The 22,396-nt window shown below is 48.4% G+C and overlaps 1 protein-coding gene across 2 annotated transcripts; it reads right to left on the reverse strand.

Annotated features, from left to right (window-relative positions):
* Nucleotides 1-4,281: 4,281 nt before the first annotated feature.
* On the reverse strand, nt 4,282-22,170 carry WNT9B (Wnt family member 9B). Of its 2 annotated transcripts, none has more exons than XM_054088534.1 (4): nt 22,044-22,170; nt 13,355-13,611; nt 6,223-6,488; nt 4,282-5,227 (listed from the first exon to the last, which is right to left on the reverse strand). In XM_054088534.1, exons 1-4 carry the CDS (start codon nt 22,127-22,129, stop codon nt 4,751-4,753), a joined length of 1,086 nt encoding a protein of 361 aa, XP_053944509.1. In that variant the 5' UTR covers nt 22,130-22,170; the 3' UTR covers nt 4,282-4,750. The 2 variants fall into 2 exon arrangements, with proteins under 2 accessions (XP_053944509.1, XP_053944508.1); XM_054088533.1 differs by lacking the exon at nt 22,044-22,170 and adding an exon at nt 21,830-21,961.
* Nucleotides 22,171-22,396: the final 226 nt, after the last annotated feature.

Genomic DNA, 22,396 nt, shown 5'->3' on the forward strand with positions numbered 1-22,396 from the left:
AATTTACCTCAACTGTGGGTGATAAAACAGTCCAGAGGGGAGGAAAACCAATGTATGTGCCTCAAGCAAACTTTTTCACTCCCATATGCATAACACCATTGCTAAAAGGCTTAGTATTGAAGGATGACAAAAGGAGTGATATCAGCATTGACTCGAACTCAAAATACGCTCTTTTCCCCAAAATTTAAATGAGGCGTTCTAAATTATTTAATTCCCAGCACTATTTATCATTTGGTTTCCAGACTGAGAGATTGCCTCTTCACACTGGCAGGGGTTGAACAGTGATGACAGGGAGGAGCTGAAATAGGCTTTGAGTTAAACTTGCAGAGCAAAGCCAGAGGAGATCAGAACTCCTTGTACAGATTTCATAGAATCGTGGAATCACAGAATGGTTTGGGCTGCAAGGAACCTTGATACCCATCCAGTTCCAGGCCCTTGCCATGGGCAGGGACACCTCCCACTGGATCAGGGGCTCCAAGCCCCTTCCAACCTGGCCTTGAACACTGGCCTTGAACACATCCAGGGATGGGGCAGCCACCACTGCTCTGGGCAGCCTGGGCCAGGGCCTCCCCATGCTCACAGGAAAACATTTCTTCTTAAAATCTTATCTCAAAATCCCCTCTTTCAGCTTAAAATCATTACCGCTTGTCCTATCACCGACTTAGATTAACAGCAAACAACCATAATTCACTGCAGCTGGAGGTCAAACCTCCATCATCCACTGACACCAAACTCTCCCCAAGGATACCAGAGAATATACCACCTCTTCCTCGAATCTTCTCCATATTCCCCATTCCTCAAGCAGTTCTGAGCCATGCATGGCAAGGAGCTGCAGACACAAAGTCTCCTTTGGTACATGAAAAAAACAGGACTTAATTTTCCCCTGAAATATCTTGTTGTCCAGTTCTTATTCAACAGTTCCTGTGTGGTGCCAGGACTTCCAGGCACAACCTTACTTTCAATTTGCTTTGTTTACATTGTTCTTTGACTTCAATAAAGTCCTTGTGAGAACCTCATGGGACTGAGCTGACCCAACACTCAAGACAAAGGGCAGCTGTGCCTCGTACCTGTTGGCAGCAAGAGTGGACAAACCCATGGTGTGACACAGACACTGCCAGTTCCAACAGATCACAGCCTAAATGGTAACACAGATCCCTGCTAAAACCCTCCACTGCTAGAGGTAATCCCTGCACATTTCACAGATCCCGGTGGGAAGGGACTTGGTGACACCCCCTTCAAAAGCATGAATGTCCCTATGACATGGGTTACACACACAAAACACAAGAATTTCTCAAGTGCTGTAAAGCAATGTCTTATTCTGCCATAAATGTGTCTTCTTTGCCTGAAAAAGACCAATTCAGTTTAAAATATCCACCATGTAGGGGCTTGATCCAGTTGCCTACAGAAAGATGCCTGATGTCCCTGCCACACCTCTGATCTTGAGCTCCTACCGACAGCAGCGTTTCAGCCACAAGGACACAAATAACTGAAGTTGCAAGCTCTTCTAATCTGATCCTATTCCTCTTTGCCTAAATAATCACTTTACCATCCTTCTGGGCTTGGTTTTGAGAATGTTGTGCAAAATACCTAACGTGTCTTTGAAATGCATTCACCTTGCTTCCCAAAGAACAGGATCCAGTTGTGCTTCCCCCCTCCTTCCAATGAGTTCCAGTCTCTGTTTAAATGAGCAATGGCATGGGATCCCCAAATACCCTCCTGTGATGTGATATTGCCTTCCTCTCCAATGCCAGACAAGCCAGGAGGTCAGTGGAGCAGATGGCTTGGGATCAATAGTGTAGAGCAGAGTTGGTTGCTTTGTCGTTTCACCTGTGATGCGAATTTGAACTCATTATGACGCTTTTTCATTGAGTGCTTAACATTGAGACCCGTGGGAAGATTTCAACTCTAAAAAGATTAAAAACAAGATGTAAATATGGCCTGCTCAATATTAAGATCTTGGGTATTTAGGAGGTAAAAAAAAAAATAAGGCCAATTAACCCAATTTGCAGTATTATGTCTGTCATAAGCACTTTAATTCAGTTCAACTCAGCCTGAGCCAGAACAAGAATAAAAAGGAATAAGCCCGTTAAAAGACCTGTGGGTAGCCAAAGTGGCCTCTAAATAGTCAGTTAATGGCCAGATCTGCTCTGGGAGAGTTCTCTTCCATCCTTTTATGAAGCGGAAATCAAAAATAGTTGTGAAAACTAGAAGGGCAACAAGGTCAAGATAAAGACCTCCCCCATGACTCTGCTCTTGTGACACCACACCCGGGATATTACGTCCAGTTCTGGAATCCCCAGCATAAGAAGTATATGTAGCTGTTGGAACAGGACCAGAGGAGACCATGAAGATGAACTGAAGGCTGGAGCATCTCTGCTATGAGGACAGGGTGAGAGTTGGGATTGTTCAGCCAGGAGAAGAGAAGGCTCCAGGGAGACCTTATAGTGGCCTTCCGTTACCTGATGGGGGCTCCAGGAAAGCCGGGGAGGGGCTTTTTACAAGAGCATGGAGTGATAGAACGAGGGGGAATGGCTTTAAGTTGGAAGATGGAAAATTTAGATTATACGTTAAGAAATTCTTCACGATGAGGGTGATGAGGCCCTGGCCCAGGTTGCCCAGGGAAGTTGTGGCTGCCTCATCCCTGGAGGTGTTCCAGGCCAGGTTGGATGGGTCTTTGAGCAGCCTGATCCAGTGGGAGGTGTCCCTGCTCATGGCAGGGGGTGGAACTGGATGGGCTTTGAGGTCCCTTCCAACTCAAACTGTTCTATGATTGTGTCTAAGAAAGAGTGTGAGTGCACGCTCACCACTGCAAAGCAATGTTAAAAGCACATGTAAATGACTGGATGAGCTGCCTGACTTCAGCACATCCGCACTCAAGAGCTGGAGCACCCCGTTGAGCTCTTACTCAATCACATTGAAAGCTTGCCCAGTTCAACCATCTAAACAACCCAAATCAGCATCTTCATCCATTACATTGCAAATGAATTTTGTTCTGAACTTATGGATTCAAGTCTTCTTTTTAGCATAACCCTGTCTCCATGCAGGCAACTTGGTTGCTGGTTTATAGTCATTGCCAAGACTGAGTAAATACAGATTTGTCATCTGAGACTCTCCAGAGCTGGTCACAGCACAAATACTCAAACTGCTGCTGTAAGATTAACCAAGAAGAGCCCTGGAGGAGGTAAATACACTGCCAGGAACTGTAAAACAATCCAACACCCAGACAGGCTGGGCTACACCCCTCCGTGTGTCCCTGGTGACCAGGTCAGGCACTGCCTCTCTGCCCTTCCCAAGACACCACCAGAGAAACATAACAGACTGTTTCTGTTGTGTTCAGCTGCAAGATACCTAGAAAAACATGACTTGAAGTCAGGGGGTCACAACTCTGCCATGGACTGTGCTCTTTCCCCGAGGTCACCTTCTTATACATCAAACGTCTGCCACTGTCTGGAGATGAAACTTCTCAATGCAGAGGCTGCCACTCTTCACTGAGGGAGTGCAGGGATAGGACAAAGGGAAATGCTTTTAAGCTGAAAAAGGGGAGATTTAAATGAGGTCTTAGGAAGAAATGTTTTGCTGTGAGGGTGGGGAGGCCCTGGCCCAGGTTGCCCAGAGCAGTGGTGGCTGCCCCATCCCTAGAGGGGTTCAAGGCCAGGTTGGATGGGGCTTGGAGCAACCGGATCCAGTGGGAGGTGTCCCTGCCCATGACTTTGAAGTCCCTTCCAACCTGAGCCTTTCCATGATTCTATGACTTCCAAATGTTTAAAGATGCCTGAGTTCCTGCAGCTCCTAATTCCCTTTCAGAAATGTTCCCCTGTCATTAGCACAGGGCAGAACTGGGGGATGCGATGCACCTCGGGCACCAGGGCAGAGCGTGGTGCACATACGACAAAAAAGTGATTGATAGTTTGATTGGAGGTGGGGGGATGCATAATTGTCACCATCCTCCTGGATCCACCATCACAAAATAACCCCTTGTGAGGCAGATGCAGCAGAGCGGTAGCTTCACCACCCTCAGCTGGGTTCAGGAGATATATGCACTGTAACAGAGGCCGTTCCGGGGCACCTCTGTACAGCAAGGTTAAAACCAAGGTTAAAATGCACTTGGAGTCCAACGTCCAAACTATAGACCTGGGAGATGTTGGACATGAGCTCCAATTCTTTGTAAACTAGTATTTCTGAGATACAATTCTTGCATCAAGATGAGACCACCCAACAGTGTGTCTTGGAGTTCAAAGCAGAAAGGATTCAACCAGCTGCCAGAGAACCAAAACACTCTGCTGCCAGAGCCCGGGTGCAGGAACGCAGCTGCCCCTGCTACAGCAGGATCCTGGCTCCGTTTTTTGTCACCCCCCCTGGTCCCTTAATTCTTTTCTCTCCAGGAACCAAGGTGCAAACCCTCACTGTTTCAATGTCACCACCCCAACACATTTACATAAGTGCAAGTGAGGGATGCAGATGAAAGCACAATTTTAGCTCAAGAGAGGGATTTGTGACATCTTCAATGTTTCTGCTGTCCCACCACCACCCTCCGTCCCTCCTTCTTGATCAGATACCTGACAAAAACTCAGGTTTTCAGCCCTCATGCAGGGGCTCTGCCCAGACAGGAGGATCTCAATGCTGAGATAACAGGAGCACTGCACATTTTTGGTGCTTGCCTTTGCCCTCACCCCACAGCAGAGAATCATGTCTCTCTCTCCCTACCACCTCCTTGTACTCTAGGGTATCCCTTGACCCTCCAGCACTGTCTTTACTGCTTGCAGCTGTAGACCACCTCTTCCTGCATGCACTGTTGGCACTCAACATAGCAACACCACTGCACCTGACAGTGGCAGGAGAAGGTCACGAGCCGGCTCTGGGTGTTGTAGCCTCGTCCACAGCACATGCTGTCACAGTTGCCTTCCCGAGAGCAGATCCTCCCCGCAGTTCCCAAGGAGTATTTGCTGGGACGACAGAAACTGGGGGAGTCTTCCACATAGACCAGGTCCGTAGAGCGAGGTGAAGCGGGGTGCCTCAGGGAATGACTGTGCCTCTGTGGGCCAGCCAGCTCGGAGTGTCCCACAGCATCATTGGTGGTGCTGAAGACCTTGACAGCATCATCATAGCGCAGCTTCAGCAGGCGTCCAATTTCATGGAAAGGTGAAAGCTGCTTCCAGCATGTCCGGACAGCACACGAGCCAGAGACACCATGGCACTTGCATGTGGTTTTGAGACCATTTTTCACAGCCTGATGAGGAAGAGAAGCGGTAGTCATTATCTGCCAGGACCATGAGCCTAGTTCTAGGTAGAGGCAATGCGTCAGGTTGCAGTTTTATTGGTATTATTCCTACTTTACGGAGGAAAAACTAAAACCCAAAACCCAAAACAAAAGAGAGGGATGGCTACAAAGCTGACTGGTGAGCCAGGGAGAAGAAAGCCTGAATGAGTGCAAGTGTCTGAATACTGACTAACAGCCTATTTAAAACAGCAGGAGTAGTCAACTATAAAACTGAGTATCTGCAGCTTGGGGGATTGCCTTCCCTGGAGGTGCTCAAGGCCAGGCTGACTGACTCTTTGATCAACCTGATCCAGTGGGGGGTGTCCCTGTCCATGGCAGGGGATTGGAACTGGATGGACTTTGAGGTTTCTTACAACCCAAACCATTCTATTATTCTCTGATACACAAATGAAGACAGTGTTCTACTCAAACACGAACTTGGATTCCGTAAATGGAAAACGATGATAAGTCCATAACATACGGGGCTAAATGCTTGACCTAATGGTCTCCCTGACCCAAACTTATGACATGACAAGGTCCATAGCAGATCACCAGCAGACTTATAGCTGGTTTTAAGGGTGCCAGCCCTTAATCTACTTAATCTGTCCCACCAGCTATGAAGTTCTGCCTGTTCTCAAACCTTCTTGTGGCCATGGCATAATCCATGGATTAATTCAGCCACCAATTTTCACAGCCATTGCCATGCTGCATATTGCTTTCTCTCAGCCCCTGATACCAGAAGAGGATACTGGATGCGACTCTGCCACTCAAGATGCACACCAGAGTTCAGGAGACTTTCCAGGGAGCTCTCAGTACAATAAGGTCCATGACATACCAGTAAACAGGTCTGGTTTGTGAGTAGGGTCAGTGAACAACCCTCTCACAAACAGCTTCTGCTGAGGATGGGTTAGAAGACTTGCATTGAGTCCTAACTTCATCATAGGCCTGCTAGTGCACCTCCTCACCTTGATGCCAACGTTGGTGTTGTGGATGTCCACCTTGGCCCGCAGGTCTTTGCCAATCCTCTTCTGACCCAAGAACTTTTTCAAGAACTTGGTGCTGAATTTGAGGTTGTCTCCACAAACGCCCCACTGCCAGGCCTTGCGGTTCTCCAGGTCTGGGGAGTCATCACAGGTGCAGCGCTCCATGCGCCCAGCACTACATGCTCTGGCCAAGGAATGAGTGAGAGCTGCAGAGGATACTGCATAGAGGAAGGCAGTTTCCTTAAAACCTGCGCAGGAGAAGGATTGGGAGAAGGTAGAAGCAGGAAAGGCAAAATGAAGTGTCCATCCACCTCGCTGGATCTCCTGACTGTCCATGAACTAAAACCAGGCACAATACTTAGAAATACAAAGAGACAAAACTCTTCTGTTACCTGCATTCCTAGCAGAGAAACTCAATATTGTGTTTGAAGAAACTGGTGCAGCAACACCCCAGTCTCACCTGGTGGCTGCAGCTGATTCAATGTGGAGAGAGGAGACCACTCGTGAATCAGGGGATGGGTGGCACCACCCAAACAGCCCTGGGGAAATATTCCTGCAAAAAGCGATAGTCATGGAACTCTTTTTGTCCTCATCCTCACCACAATGCTGATCAGTGTGCATGGAGACCATCACTGAAATCACGGTGTGGCTTAAAATCAGGAAATATTTAGTAGAGAGTGGAAAATATTTTAAGAATCTGACCTGTTATTTAAAAATGTTTGCAGTTGGGACTGCATTGGCACAGCAGTAACATTTCGTATGGAAAGATCATATGGAGCTTGATTGAGAAAGGTTCCATGTTGAAGGACATCTTGAGCTAGAAGGACAACTCTCCCACACAGGAGTGGATTTCCTGAATAACCTGTAAATTATCTGCTCCCAGTGACTGTGGTGATGCTTTCTAAAGTGGTTTCCCTTCCTATCACAGGCGTCCCAGCTTGGCCGCATTTGCCCTGAGGTGTGTGACCATGACACACCGTGAGGTTTTAACTAGGAAAGAAAGTACAGTCCCTTCTGAAGACAAAAAATCCGATAGGAAGGGGTATGTGGATATGACACCCACGAGCTCCACGGAAATTCTGGAAAATTCTGATCGACACAAACCTGAACTAAAGCCAGCATGAGCCAGCAGTGGCCCAGGTGGCCAAGAAGGCCAGAGGCATCCTGGCTTGGACCAGCCATGGGGTGGCCAGCAGGAGCAGGGCAGGGATTTTCCCCCTGTGCTCAGTGCTGGGGAGGCTGCACCTCGAATCCTGCGTTCAGTTTTGTTCCTCTCAGCACAAGAAGGACATTGAGGAGCTGGAGCACGTCCAGAGAAGGGAACGGAGCTGGGAAGGGGCTGGAGAACAGGGGTTCTGGAAGCAGCTGAGGGATCTGTGGCTGTTTAGTTTGGAGAAGAAGCAGCTGAGGAGAGATCTCATCGCTCTCTGCTGCTCCTGGAGAGGAGGCTGTGGTGAGGTGGGTGCTGGGCTCTTCAACCAAGTAACAAGGGATAGGACAAGAGGAAATGGCCTCAAGTTGCACCAGGGGAGGTTTAGATTGGATATTAGGAAAAAACTCTTCTCTGGCAGAGGCTGCCCAGGGCAGAATTGGAGTCCCCATCCCTGGAGGGGTTCAAAGAACGTATAGCCCTGGCACACAGGGACATGGTTTAGCAGGCACCGTGGGGTTGGACTGATGGTTGGACTGGATGAGAGTTCCTTTACAACCTTAATGATTCCATGATTCTAAACCCCAAAATATTTTTGTTTGATTCCTTACCTCTGCTCTTATTTAATCCGGGGAAAAATCTTAATATTTCCTCCAGAGTTCATTTGCAGAAAACAAAACTAGAAAGAAGTCTACAATTCAGGAAGTACTACAAGAAAAAGAAAGACTGGATATCAATAGCTCAGCGTGCAGGAATGAACGGAGAAGACTGGACAAAATAGAAAAATTTGTGTTTACGAAAAATTGAGCACTTGTACATTGCATGGAAGAAAACACATTGAAGCAAACAAATATTCCATATTGGAAAATTCCAAAACTGCTTTCCCCAAAAAATGAAGAGAGAGAGAAGAAACCACAGAGACCTGATCTGGCCTTGCAGTTGGCCCTGCTAAAAGCAGAGGTTGGTGACACCTCTAGAATCCATCCAGTCTGACCTCCAATATTTCCATCATTCTGTTCCCTTTAAGAATTCCCATCCAGCTGTAATGATAAATCAGACAGTCAACAGTCCTGGAAAATCTGATAGGGGACACAGCCAATGTAGATTATGGACAGCTACATGATGCTCACACATTTTCATAGACTTGTAGAATGTCCTGAGTTGGAAGGGACCCAGAAGGATTATCTACTCCTGCCCCTGCACAGGATACCCCCAACATTCACCCATGGGGCTGAGGGTGTTGGCCAAAGGCTTCTGGAATATTGTCAGGCTTGGGGCCATGACTGCTTCCCTGGGAGCTGTTCCAGTCACCCTCTGGGGGAAGAATGTGTTCCTAATGTCCAACCTAACCCTCCCTGGCACAGCTTCCTGCCATTCCTTTGGGTCCTGTCATTGGTGGCCGGAAAGAAGAACTCAGCGCCTGCTACTCTTCCTCCCTTTGTGAGGAAGCAGTATGGTGTGATGAAGTCTCCACTCAGTCTCTTCTTCTCCAGGTTGAACAGACCACGTGACTTCAGCCACTGCTCATATGGCTTCTCCTCTAAGCCCTTCACCAACTCCATGCCCTCCACTGGATGCTCTCCAGTAGCTTTAGATCATTTTTATCCTGTGGCACCCAAAACTGGCCCCAGTGTTCAAGGTGGGGCCACCCCAGTGCAGGGTAAAGCAGGACAATCCCCTTCCACAAAAAGTGGGAGATGATTTTCAAACAGTAGCTAACCCGAAAGAAGGAGCGATTAGATATATTTGAGACCCTATATCTGAAAAATAATTCCAGAAGCTGGTCTCCAAATGCTTACCCCACATCCCAATAGGATATTGTCCCAATATCCCATCTGACATACTGAAACCAGAAGAGAGGAGAGCATTTTAGAAACACTTTCCCATACCAGAGTAAGTAGGCAGTACCAATCAGCTCCACACACCCTGCTAAATCTGACTTTGTGGAACACCACACGGCTTCTGCTATTTCTGACCAGTGATGGTTTGGCTTCTTCTGTGGCACTTGACGTAAATGCTGGCCAAATTTCAGCCCACTGGAAATCAGAGACCATTGCTTGTGGTCAGGCCACTGCAGACAGCAGTAACTGAAGATAACGAGCAGACTTTCAAACCACCTCCTTCATCTCACCCCTCCCACCTCCTTTTATAGCAAAGGTTCAATGTCCCCAGGCTGCCAAATGCTTGTCTGAAAAGTCTAAGGTGATCCCTTCTACCTTGTCAGAAGGGACTGATCACTCTAGAGTTGTTTAATTCACAAATCACGTGAGTAAATGAAAAAACTGGATGGTCTTTAAGCCCTTGTGGAATAACACCAAGCAACAAAGCAGCTGCTGAAACCGGATTTTCAGTAGGACATAGTACAAATGAGCAGCAATCAGCTCCAACAAGCATGGTTTGAGAAGATCTAAATGGAGGTTTCTCCAACTATCCTGGGTGTCTATCCTCCCACAGTGTCAACTGAGCTCTTGTCACCACAAGCCAGTGGAGCCTGGAGCTGATGTCCAGGCTCTCCGGGTCTGGTTTAGGGATGAATCACTCTCCCGACCCCATTGACTGAGTTGCCAGTGACTGTAATGAAATCTTAAACACTCAGTGTGAGAAGGAGCATCCAAACAGACATCTCTGCTTGTCAGCTTAATTGCAAACATCAGAACAGAACTGAATTTCAAGGTGCTGAATCTTCCCCTGGTAGGACCTTGCACATGTCCAAGTCTTCCCCTCAACTCTCTGGAATTATTTCTGTAGCTCAGCAGCCTATAAATACAGAAAGACGTTTGCTGCAATGGCAAAGCACTGTTCTGTGGTGTGGTGTGCTCTAGACCACAAGGAAAGCTGAGCCATGTGGTGATTCCACCAAAGGAAAGATCATCCTGCTCAAAGGTTTTTCAATACTACAGTACAGATAGTGTAAGCATTTCAGAGTAAGTGGAAGAAACATCTTGGGGTGGTGGGGAGAAGCCCAGAAAGCTATGGAATTATAGAAAGGTTTGGGATGAAAGGGCTCTCAAGGTCTTTAGTCAAACCTCCTGCTCAAAGCAGGGCTAAATCTAATGGCAGATAAAGTTGCTCAGGGCTTTGTCCAGCTGACTTCTCAAATCTCCAATGATGGAAATCATCGAAGCATAGAATGAAATCATAGAATGTTTTGGGTTGGAAGGCGCCTCAAAGCCCATCTGAGGAATTTACCTAGTGGCAAGAGAAGGATTTTATTCATCAATTTGTACATTGTTATTCAAGGGTCTCATAACTAGAGTAGCCAAATAGACAGAAGCTGCACAAGTGAATCTTTGGAAATGCTTTTCCCAAAATTTGCCATTCAAGGTCATAGAACCATGGAATGGTTTGGGTCGGATGAGACTTCAAAGCCCACCCAGCTCCACCCCCTGCCATGGGCAGCGACACCTCCCACTGGATCCGGTTGCTCCAAGCCCCATCCAACCTGGCCTTGAACCCCTCCAGGGATGGGGCAGCCACCACTGCTCTGGGCAACCTGGGCCAGGGCCTCCCCACCCTCACAGCAAAATATTTCTTCCTAAAATCTCATCTCAATCTCCCCTCTTTCAGATGGAAAACCGCTCCTTATCCTGTCCCTGCACTCCCTGATCAGGAGCCCCTTCCCAGCTTTCCTGGAGGCCCTTTCAGTACTGGAGCTGCTCTAAGGTCTCCCTGGATCTTCTCTTCTCCAGGCTGAACAACCTCAACTCTCTCAGCCTGTCCTTTCATGGAAGGCACTCCAGCCCTCGGATCATCTCCGTGGCCTCCTCTGGACTCACTCCAACAGCTCCACATCCTTCCTGTGCTGAGGATCCCAAAACTGAACACAAGATTCACTGGGACATGATCTTTTTTCCCCCTTGCGGTCAGAAGACCATTAAATGCAGTTTAAAAGATTGTGTTTTTCTCTAGGACCATGGTGATATCAAACCATTTAATCATTTCTAAAACACTTCATTGCTCATTGGGTGAAAGGTGCACAGTTCATGGTCTGACCAACAACTTCCAAGGCAGCAACGAAACAGCAGTAGGAGTGAGAAGCAGATCAAAAGCGGCAGCTGAAAGTGTCCATCGTCTTTGTGAAAGAAACTCCCTATTAGCACCATAGAGGAAAGGCAGAACTAATAATTGCTTCCAGCCAGCTGTCCTCTCCCACAGGAGATGCACAGAGCATGCTTTGCTCTATTAAATCATCATTTGATCCTTAAGATTGTGCAATAAAAGTTTTCCAACTCTTATCCTCATCTGCCAAAACAGGTTTTAAATTACAGGTGATGTTTTAGTGTGTCAGTCAGGAGCCCGTGGAGATGCCGAGGCATGCCACCACCAGGCACTGAAATGGTTTCCAGCTATTTGGAGATGGGGATTATTCAACTGTCGTTTTTAAGTTCTTTGAGGCTCATGAAGGTACAGATGTCAGAAAGTCATTCAAAACGATCACAAAGTGTGCTAAAAAATTCACAACGGACCCTTGCAATGAAGCAAATCTGATCTGGTATGTGCTGGTTTGATAAGATATTAACTTCATATTGGGGTTAATAACATTTCATAATTTTAAATGGAAATTTCTTCTTTCAGGAAGACATTTTTTACACTGAAGATGGTGAAACACTTGAATGGGTTGTCCAGACAGGTGGGCATTGTCCCATCCCTTGAAATATTCAAGGCCAGGTTGGATGGGGCTCTGAGCAATTGAGTTGAAAATGTCCCTGCCCATGGCTGGAGGGTGGACAAGATGTCCCTCATGTTCCCTTCCAACCCAAACCATTCTGTGAGTCTATGAAATGTAATGAATTTTCAATCCCAATGCTAATTCAAATTAATATTTTAATTTCATGAAAGTTAATATTGGCTTATTCAGCACCTTTTTATAAGAGATTGATGTATTAAACATTATCAAAGGACTGAAACTCAGTAACATTGAACGTTACAACTTAGTAAATGCTGCTAAACATCATTGAAGGGCTGAAGCTCAGTAACAGCCTGGTCAGGCATTGCTTGGATGAGGATGGATTCAGAAGTTTATGTGCGTCCCTTGGGAGCTTTTAGTAAGAAATAGTTTCAGGCTTTATCTTCATTCCATTTTTCTCAAACTCTCATAATTTCATAGAATCATGGAATGGTTTGAGTTGGGTGGGACCTCAAAGCCCATCCAGTTCCAACCCCCTGCCATGGGCGGGGACACATCCCACTGGATCAGGGTGTTCCAAACCCCATCCAACCTGGCCTTGAACATCTCCAGGGATGGGGCAATTTGAAGGATTTGTTATGCTCCCTTCTACCTCAAATAGAGAATTTACAGAACATTTTCTTTCTCTAAAGCCTTCTCCAAAACAGAAGCCAATGGCCACTCTGTCTGAACTCCAAATATATGTGAAAGAATCTTAGGAAATATCTGTAACCATGTACTGAAATGCCTTAAGGTTGATAAAAAGCTTTTTCAAACAGTAAATTAGGATTAAATTCTGTGTCTGAGAACACAGATTTACATATTAAAATATCCAAAAATCTAGAAAGATCCTTTTCTTAAAATCTCCCCTGACCTAAAGCACGAACCTGTGTTTTTGTTGAAGATGTCCCTGCTCACTGCAGGGGAGTTGAACTGCATGACCTTCATGGCCTTTTCTAACCCAAACCATTCTATGATTCTATGTTTTTTCATGGCACCATCCCCGATTGCCAGCCAAGGAAGATTGTCAGCCTCGGAAACTTGGGTCTTGGACAGAAATCCACAAGCCAAGGGTATGAACTTCCTCCTACTATTCAATCCATGACCAATCACACAGGAAAGATGAGGATAAGGCATATTTTGTGGCAAAAGGGCCCAAACTGCACAACTCCCATTCCTAGATGAAACATGCTCCATGCGCTCCCTGTTCACTGCCCCATGTTTAAATTGAGATGCATATTCCAAGGGCTACAGGACCGAGAGAGGTGTTATACTGCAAACACAAGACTACCTTGTACCTCGCTTCAGCAGGCTGGTCCGTCCCTCCAGGCTGCAGTTCCAGCGCTCACTGCGAAACTGGTACTGGCATTCCATGATCCCAAGCCGGATGGCGTCCCGCAAGGTGTCTGCCAAGCCCGGTTCCCGCCGGCACAGCCTCTTCTGCTTGCGAGACAGCTTCAGCAAGTCACACTGCTTGACGTGGACCTTCCCCTGGGCAGAGTTTGTGGAAGGTCCCAAGGCTGGGAAGTGGGTCAGAGCTTCTTTCCCAGTCAAGCTAAAAGCAAACGTAAAAAGCATTGAGTTATGGGTCTACAGGAAAGCTGGAGAGGGACTGTCCATAAAGGCTTGTGGGGATAGAATGAGGGGGATAAACTGGAGAGAGGCAGATGTAGACTGGACATTAGGAAGAATTTCTTCCCCATGAGAGTGGTGAGACAGTGGCCCAGGTTGCCCAGGGAAGTTGTGACTGCCCCATTCCTGGAGGTGTTCAAGGCCAGGTCAATGGAGCTTTGAGCAACCTTCCCTGCCCATGGAAGGAGTTGGAACTGGATGGACTTTGAGGTCCCTTCCAACCCAAACCATTCTATGATTCTATGATTTTTAGGATGCTTAAAAACACAAAGACATTATTTGACATTGATGAAAGACTTGAGGGATGGAAGCAAACTGGAATATTCATGTATTTTCACAACACTGACGAGGGGTGCAGCTTTTGAGTACCAAAAAGGATGAGATCACAGAATGCATCAACTTCCCCACCCCAAAAATACCAAAACCAGACAGGTAATGGAAGCCTCCTAAACCTTTACATCTGGACACATCTCAGACCCATTTACAGACTATGCCTTCCCTTCCAAATCCTGTTGGTTTCTTTGCAAGTCCACAGGTAGTTCAATAGGGATGAACAGATGAGCAAGTTGGTTCTTGTTCCTCTCCCTCAGGCAAACCAGACTATGCAGCTCCACGAAGGGAGTGTGAGGGTCAGACAAGCAAAGTTGGGTAGGGAGGGATGCAATTGGGAGTGATCTCTGAAGCACACCTACAAAGACTATCCAGCTGCTGGCCCTTCCATCATCTTCCAGGCACAGGTCAGGGCTTGAGCAAACCCAGTCAGATGAACCTGGACACCAGTGAGTAGGTTGGTACAAAGCCAAACAAGCGATTCCTCACAGCAGTGCAGGAAGTGAGATTCTTCACTTCTGCACCATTAGTAGGTTCCTTATAAAAGCTTGGATCTTTCTCAGCTAAATGATCTGACCAGAGCTGACTGGTCGTGTTTCTACACAGCAAATGCCAGTCTGTGCTGGGAGAGAGAAAATTCTGTGCCAGTGAACATGACAACTGCCCATGGTGGCCACCACACTCCAGGTCACCAGTAAAGAATTTTAACAAATGGAGGTGATCAAAATGAAAACTCACTTTGCTCCACAAAAGACGAACATTTCTAACACTCAACTGTTCCAGTAAGGTCATACTCTTATAAGGGACATCATCTTCATTACGGAGGATGCAAGTTAAGCACTGCAACTGCAATTTTAGTCCTCCACGGACTTTCTAGACATCTATTTCTGAGCTAGTTGTTTAGAACTCTCTGTAGTCCATCCAGTCTACGCAAGCCCAGGAGCTACAGCACAATTCAGCTGACCAAACCCTTCAGCACTTCTGCATTTGTTCTCACATTAGCCTACAACCTCCAGATGCCTTCAAACAGAGAATCATAGAATGGTTTGGGTTGGAAGAGGCCTTAGAGGTCATCTAGTTCAGCACAAGTGCGATTGACTAACACATCCAGAGACCTGAAAACTAACCCAGAATCAAGGAATCATTGTGAATTCATTGTAATTAAACATTAGAAAATAAGTGAGTGAGAACAATCTCTCAATCCCATTGTCAATGCTGAACTAGGAGACAGAAATATGAGATGTTACAGTGAGAGTCCAGAGATAAACAGGCAATACTGGAAACAGAGGCAGCTATTTGGGGCCAGCTTCAGCCCCAAAGAAACTGGAATTGACACTGCTTGATGTGCTTCAGAAAGCAACTCAGATTGTGCAGCTCAAAGCCCTACCTGGCATCAACGCCACACGGAGAGGACAGTAGCAGCTGGTGCAAAAAGGACGTGGCAGTCCAAAGCTGGAGGAGATGGGGTGAGGGACACAAGATTGACCCAACTGACCGGGATCAGTACATGGTGAGTGAGCGTGACCACTTTGCCTGACTTACTGTGGTGATGTTTCCCTGAGTGCATAAGCACATGCTCTGCACGAACTCTGAAGCTTAAGAAGATCAAGATAGGCCACCTGCAGCATGGGCAGGGAAAGGCTTAGATGTCAACAAAAGTCTGACTTCTTAGGAATGCTCAGACTGTACCAAACTCACTGAGACAATGCTGGGTTCAGAAAGAGGTGTTGCTATTGCATGAGTTGGAGGAATAACAATCCTCACTCAGGAAGTCAGAGACCTGGGCGTTGCTTGGTAGTCAGAATCCAGTATTCACATCCCAGGAAAGTGCATTTGTCAACAAGTCAGACATGAGATGAGGTTATTTTCCGTTTGCTTCCATGCAGCAAAGTTTCCCGAGTTCACAGCACAGAGAGAAAAAATAAGAAAAAGAGAGAGCTGACATGGGAAAGAAGAGCTTAAGAGCCTCATATAACAGCACTGAAATTGCTCACTGCTGGAAAACCGCATCCTTAGTTTTACTAAACTCTTGAACACCAAGCTGTTGTTGGTACATTCCAACACAACCACCACTCATGCCAAGCATCCTAACTGCCCATAACCCCTTCTCAGAAGATAAAGCGCTCCCCTGCTCCCCTCCAGCCAGTCTCCATTCTCATTTTAATGTCCTCCATCCCAGCTAAACCAGTATCCATCCCTTATCAGATATCATCGAGACAGCAGTAGTAGCTTCACTGACTTTTCAGACCAGTCATCTCTTCCCACAAAAGCTGTGATCAGCTCCCAGCCCTTCCATTTCACAGCAGCTTCACAAGTGGCAGGAGCTCTGCTGTAAAGGCTTTGTGGCTTGGTTGCCAAAGGAGTCCAACCGTACGGATCTCAACTGGGAACAGAACAGAGAATTGCAAATTTAACTGCTCTTTAGGGTAGAACCTTTCGTTCTTGTTCATCCAAAGGGCTTTGAGGTCCCTTCCAACCCAAACCATTCCATCATCCTGTGATAAATTTCAACCCAAACCATTCCATGATCCTGTGATAACTTTCAATTTCAGTAAGTAAGCAGAGAAATTAAAGGAGATGCCCAAGGTCAGGGTCTAGGATACCGGCTTAAAATCCATTCATCTGTTCTCAGAGGGCAAAGATGTAGTAGACACTGCTTCAGTCTAGCGGTAAGCAGCACAGCAAGACCATAGGGTGAGAACTAAATTCAGAAACTCAGACCTTCAGCAGACACAATTTTACTAAGGGCTATTGAGCTTTGTCAGGGGCTTTGATGCATTTCCTTGAGTAGCAACCAAAAAGTCAAGGCTATGCTCTTCTGGGGCTCAGTGGATATCAAAGTACTTGCATCAGAGTGCTGATGCAGGAACAAAAACGTGGTGCAAAAGGCCAGAGGAGGCCATGGAGATAATCCCATGGCTGGACCATCTCCCATATGAGGACAGGCTGGGAGATTTGGAATGGTTCAGTCTGGAAAAGGATCAGGGAGACCTTAGAGAAGCTTTCAGTACTGAAAGGGGCTCCAGGAAAGCTGGGGGGGCTCTTCATCAGGGAGTGCAGGGAAAGGATGATGGGGAACGGTTTTCAGCTGAAAGAGGGGAGATTGAAATGAGATCTTTGGGAGAAATGTTTTGCTGTGAGGGTGGGGAGGCCCTGGCCCAGGTTGCCCAGAGCAGTGGTGGCTGCCCCATCCCTGGAGGGGTTCAAGGCCAGGTTGGATGGGGCTTGGAGCCCCTGATCCAGTGGGAGGTGTCCCTGCCCATGGCAATGGGATTGGAACTGGATGGGCTTTGAGGTCCCTTCCAACCCAAACCATTCCATGATCCTGTGATAACTTTCAATTTCAATAAGTAAGCAGAGAAATCAAAGGAGATGCCCAAGGTCAGGCAGTGGACCGGTGGCACAGCCGGGAGCAGAAGCCATTCTCACAGTCCTGACAGACACAGCTGAGAGTATTCGTATGAGCAGAGGCTTGAAGGCTCTGACTGTAGTAACTGTAACTGTGTTTTATTAGGGTAGAACCAACATTTGCTCAGATCAAGATCACGGTAGGTCAACATTCTTACAAGATTAAATATAAATTATGCAGATATTCACAGGTAGGCAAAGTGCACATCACTTTTAGGTGATTTAGAGTTTATTATCTACAGATCACACAGCAAAAAAAAAGTAAACTCTTTGAATTAATGCACACCTGCTGGCAATCTGAAAGAACAATAAGGATCTCAAACTTTTATTTCTCCTTTTCTCTCTAAGCACTTTGCTAAATTCATCCATTTCCTTTAATCTCCTTCCAGCCACATTCCAGCTGCTTAAGAGACTTTTAATGAGAGCCTGTTCCTGTGCAATGCCCGATGTCCTCTGGATCTGAAAGGTCTTAAAAAAACCCTAAAAATACACCTTTTCTACCTCTCCCAAGAAAGAGAAAAATCAAAGGGAGCCACAACAGTGCTGCATATCTGATTTCAGGGGCCTTTCATGTTCCACAGAATACCGACACCCCACGGAGAGCTCCAACAAGCCTTCAGGAAAGGCTAAGACAACGTGGGACATGACCTATCAAATCAAGGCAACTATGGTGCACAACAGGTCTTCTCGCCCTCAATGGAATAGAGTTTTAATCCTCTCAGAAGCAACACTGTTTGAACCTCAGTGTCTGTCCCTGGACAAGGGGATGGCCAGCAGCCTGGTGCTGCCTTGACTACATTTGAGCATCTCTCATGCTTTGCACAACCTGCTGTCTACAGAGGAGGTGGCAGAATGGCCTAAAGCAACATCTTGGGGTAAACTATTGATCTCAAAGGCTTTTTTACTTTTCTCTATCAGAGTTGTCATTTCAGACCCTTATAAGGAGCAGCCGAGGGACCTGGGGTTGTGGTGTCCTGAGGAAGACGAGACCTCATCGCTGTCTACAACTGCCTGAAAGGAGGGTGTAGAGAGGTAGATGTTGGTCTCCTCTCTCAAGTGACAGGGAAAAGGATGAGAGGAAATGGCCCCAAATTGTGCCAGGGGAGGTTTAGATTGGATATTAGGAAATATTCCTTCACCAAAAGAGTTCTCGGGCACTGGCAGAGGCTGCCCAGGGAGGTGGTAGAGTCCCCATCACTGGAAGTGTTTAAAAGCCAGGCAGATGAGGTGCTCAGGGATGGTTCAGTAGTGGGCAGGTATGGTTGGACTTCATGATCCCAAAAGTCTTTTCTAACCAAACGATTCTATGATTTTATACCCCAGGCTGTCTGCTCCTCATGAAGAAAAAGAGCTTGTATTAAAAGGTCAAGTGAGGTTCAAGGGAGGTTTTGGGTTGGAAACCTTAGAAACAGCTTTTTTTTTTTGCTGCAACCTCTTTTTGGGAGCAGCAACAGATGATGTGTCCAGATACATACTCAGTTTTTTAAATAATTTGGCAAGAGCTTTGCAGGTTTGGGATGAGCGGTATGTGTATCCTCAGCTGGTGTGAGGATCCAGCTGGGAATTGTCACAAGCAGTGCCTTTATGGCAGTTGACTTGGGTCACCGTACCTGCACTCGTTTCCTCATCCTTATCTGTTCTGGGCTCCCTCAATCTGGACATAATTAGTTAAAATCCTTCCACCTCTCAACTTAACCATATGAAATATCTCCATATTGGTGCTTGGTTTCCTCCTTGTGCTGCTTCTTTTGATTTTTAAATGAAGAAGTGAGAACACAGAACACACCTGGGTCAAACCCCTCAAGGAAAAGAGTTTGAAGGTGAAACTACGCCCTCGGCATCATCAAAGGGTGGCACATCCAGATCTTGAATGCCTCAAAAGCAACACATCCCAAAAAGATCATTGTCACAAGCAGAAAAATCGTTCAGGTTGCTCTAACGAGAGTCCAGCTTGAGCAATGGTCAGTAACTGCTTTGTGGTATCTGAAAGGGAAGGACAAGCTAATTCACCTCCACCCAGAACAATCCACATGCACATGGTCCTGTAACTGGAAAGCCAAACACCCACTGCAGCACAGGTCCTTTACAGAATACTGCTGTGACCAGGAAAGGCAGAGTCTTCCCTGTCAGCAGGTGCTCAGGTGTGGCTAAATGATAGAATAAGAATCATAGAATCATGGAGTGGTTTGGATTGGAAGGAACTTCAAAGCCCATCCAGTTCCAAACCCATGACATGGGCAGGGACGCCTCCCACTGGATCCGGTTGCTCCAAGCCCCATCCAACCTGGCCTTGAACCCCTCCAGGGATGGGGCAGCCACCACTGCTCTGGGCAACCTGGGCCAGGGCCTCCCCACCCTCACAGGAAAACATTCTTCCTAAGATCTCATCTCAGTCTCCCCTCTTTCAGCTAAAAAACGTTCCCCCTCGTCCTATCAGAATTGATAAACTTCAAATCCAACTGTTTTTAAGCAGCTTTCCAACAGAAAAGAAATACAAATCATCGTCCTAGGGAAGTGGTGCTAAGCCAGTAGACACGAGCAAATGCGGGAAGAGGTGTCTGGCAGGTGATGGGAGGGTTGGTGGAGAGGGACCAAGGTCCTCCACAAGTGTCAGTCCGCACAGACTGGTCCTGAGTGTTACAATCACTCAGGGCAGAGGCTGAACGTGTCAATGGTTGTGTCTCTCCTGCACTCGCCGTGATGCATGAACCGACGGCTCTGGTTCCTGTAAGAGGGTCTGAAAACCTGCCTAAGCTGCAGCTTCACTAGAAAGCCAACCAAAGCTCCTCTTCACGGGAAATTCTGCATTGATCTAATCTTTTGAAAACCCTTCAAACCTAAGAAAACTAACATGTGAGGGGAGGACACGCAGCCCAGGTGATCCCAGGCTGAAGCATCAGCTCTCTGCACACAAGAGCACCCACTGTCCCCAGGCTGCCTTTAAGCCCCCGGTGCCCCATGGAGCCCCGCAGCACCCACGTCACCCGCCCCCCTCTGCTAAGCCCTGGCTCCATCTGCCAACCCCCTGCTTCCTCCTTTTTTCCCTCCAGGGAAACCACCAGGAGAGGGGTATCAGAGCCAGCAACTGTCCAGAGCTCAATTCACATCCTGAAGAGAAGGAAAGCATCATTCATGGAGTAGAAGAAAGCCACTTTTTCTCCCTATTGCTCCCAGCTAAGAGCATATTCCACTCTGTTTCTCCATCCCACTCTTGCACGCATTGATCGTCCCACCCCATCCCCTTTCTCCATGGTGCGTGGGAGCACGGCGAGGGGTCCTGCCAACTCCCAGCACCCCCACGCAATGCCACATTGGCTGCAGCGCACGGGACCATCCCAGCGGAGTCAGGACAGCTGCAGGGATGCACTGGGTGCAGGGATGCACGGAATATGAAGGATGCATGGGATGCAGGGATGCACTGGGTATGAAGGATGAGCTGGGTGCAGGGATGCATTGGGTGTGAGAATGTGCTGGGTGCAGGGATTTGCTGGATGCTCGGATGCACTGGGTGTGAGGATACACTGGGTGTGGGGATGTACTCGGTGCAGGGGTGTGCCGGGTGCAGGTATGTGCTGGATGCAGGGATGCGCTAGGTGCGAGGATGCACTCGATGCAGGGATGTGCGAGGTGGGGGAAGCTCCGGGTATGGGGATGCGCTTGGTGCAGGGATGCGCAGGCTGTGGGGTTGCACCAGGCATGAGGATGCGCTGAGTACGAGGATGCGATGCGTGTGGGAATGTGCTGTGTGGGAATGTGCTGGGTTCAGGGGTGCACTGGGTTCAGGGATGCACCAGGTGCGGGGATGTGCAGGATGCGGGGGTGCGCGGGGTTCAGGGATGCGCCGAGTGTGGGAATGTGCTGGGTTCGGGTACGCGCTGGGTGCGGGGATGAGCCGGGTTCGGGGATGCGCTGGATTCCCTCATTCCCAGCGCTGCCCGAGGAGAATCCACCCTCCCTCCCACATTCCCAGCGCTGCTCGTGGAAAATCCACGCTCAATCCAGCAGTCCCAGAGCTGCCGACGGAGAAACCGCGCTCCATCCCACAACCCCAGCGCTGCCGACGGAGAATCCGCGCTCCATCCCACAACCCCAGCGCTGCCCGTGGAAAATCCACTCTCCATCCCTCATTCCCAGAGATGCCGATGGAGAATCCGCGCTCTATCCTGCATCCCCAGCGCTGCCCGCGGATCCTGCGCGCTCCCTCCCGCACTCCCAGCGCTGCCCGTGGAAAATCCACTCTCCATCTCTCATTCCCGTCACTGCCTGTGGAAAATCCTCTCTCCATCCCTAATTCCCAGCTCTGCCCGCTGACAATCCGCTCTCCACCCCTCCTTCCCAGCGCTGCCCGCGGACCCTGCGCGCTCCATCCCTCATTCCCAGGGCTGCCCGCGAAGCATCTGCACCTCTTCCCGGTTTCCCAGCGCTGCCCCGCGGAGAATCCTCGCTCCCTCCCGCACTCCCAGCGCTGCTCGTGGAAAACCCACAACTCTTCCCGCATTCCCAGAGCTGCCCGCGCACCCTGCGCGCTCCCTCCCGCATTCCCAGCTCTGCCCCTCGGACAATCCACTGTCCCCCCTCCTTCCCAGCGCGGAGGCGGCTCCCGAAGGCGCTGCTGACCCGAAGTAGGCTGCGGCGGGCGGCAGGAGGAGGAGGAGGAGGAGGCTGAAGCTGAGGATGCGGGCGAGCGCGGCGGCGCAGCGCATGGTGCCCGGCGGTGCCGCTCCGCAGCGCGCTGCGCGCCCGCCCAACCTCGGCTCTTTAAACGGGAGGCGGGGCAGGAACCCCCTCCTCCCGTCCCGTCCAGACCCGTCCCGTCCCACCGCAGCCGGTGATGTCCTAAAGGAAGGCTCCGGGCACCCCCAGGGCTCCCTGCGGGCTCCCCAGATCTCGGGGATGCTGTGTCCATCCTGCCCAGCCTCTCCATCCCAGGGCATCCCAGAATGCGGCAGAACATCCGTGGTTCCATATCC

This window comes from Cuculus canorus, chromosome 25 (assembly GCF_017976375.1).
Source record: "Cuculus canorus isolate bCucCan1 chromosome 25, bCucCan1.pri, whole genome shotgun sequence".
Lineage (NCBI taxonomy): Eukaryota > Metazoa > Chordata > Aves > Cuculiformes > Cuculidae > Cuculus > Cuculus canorus.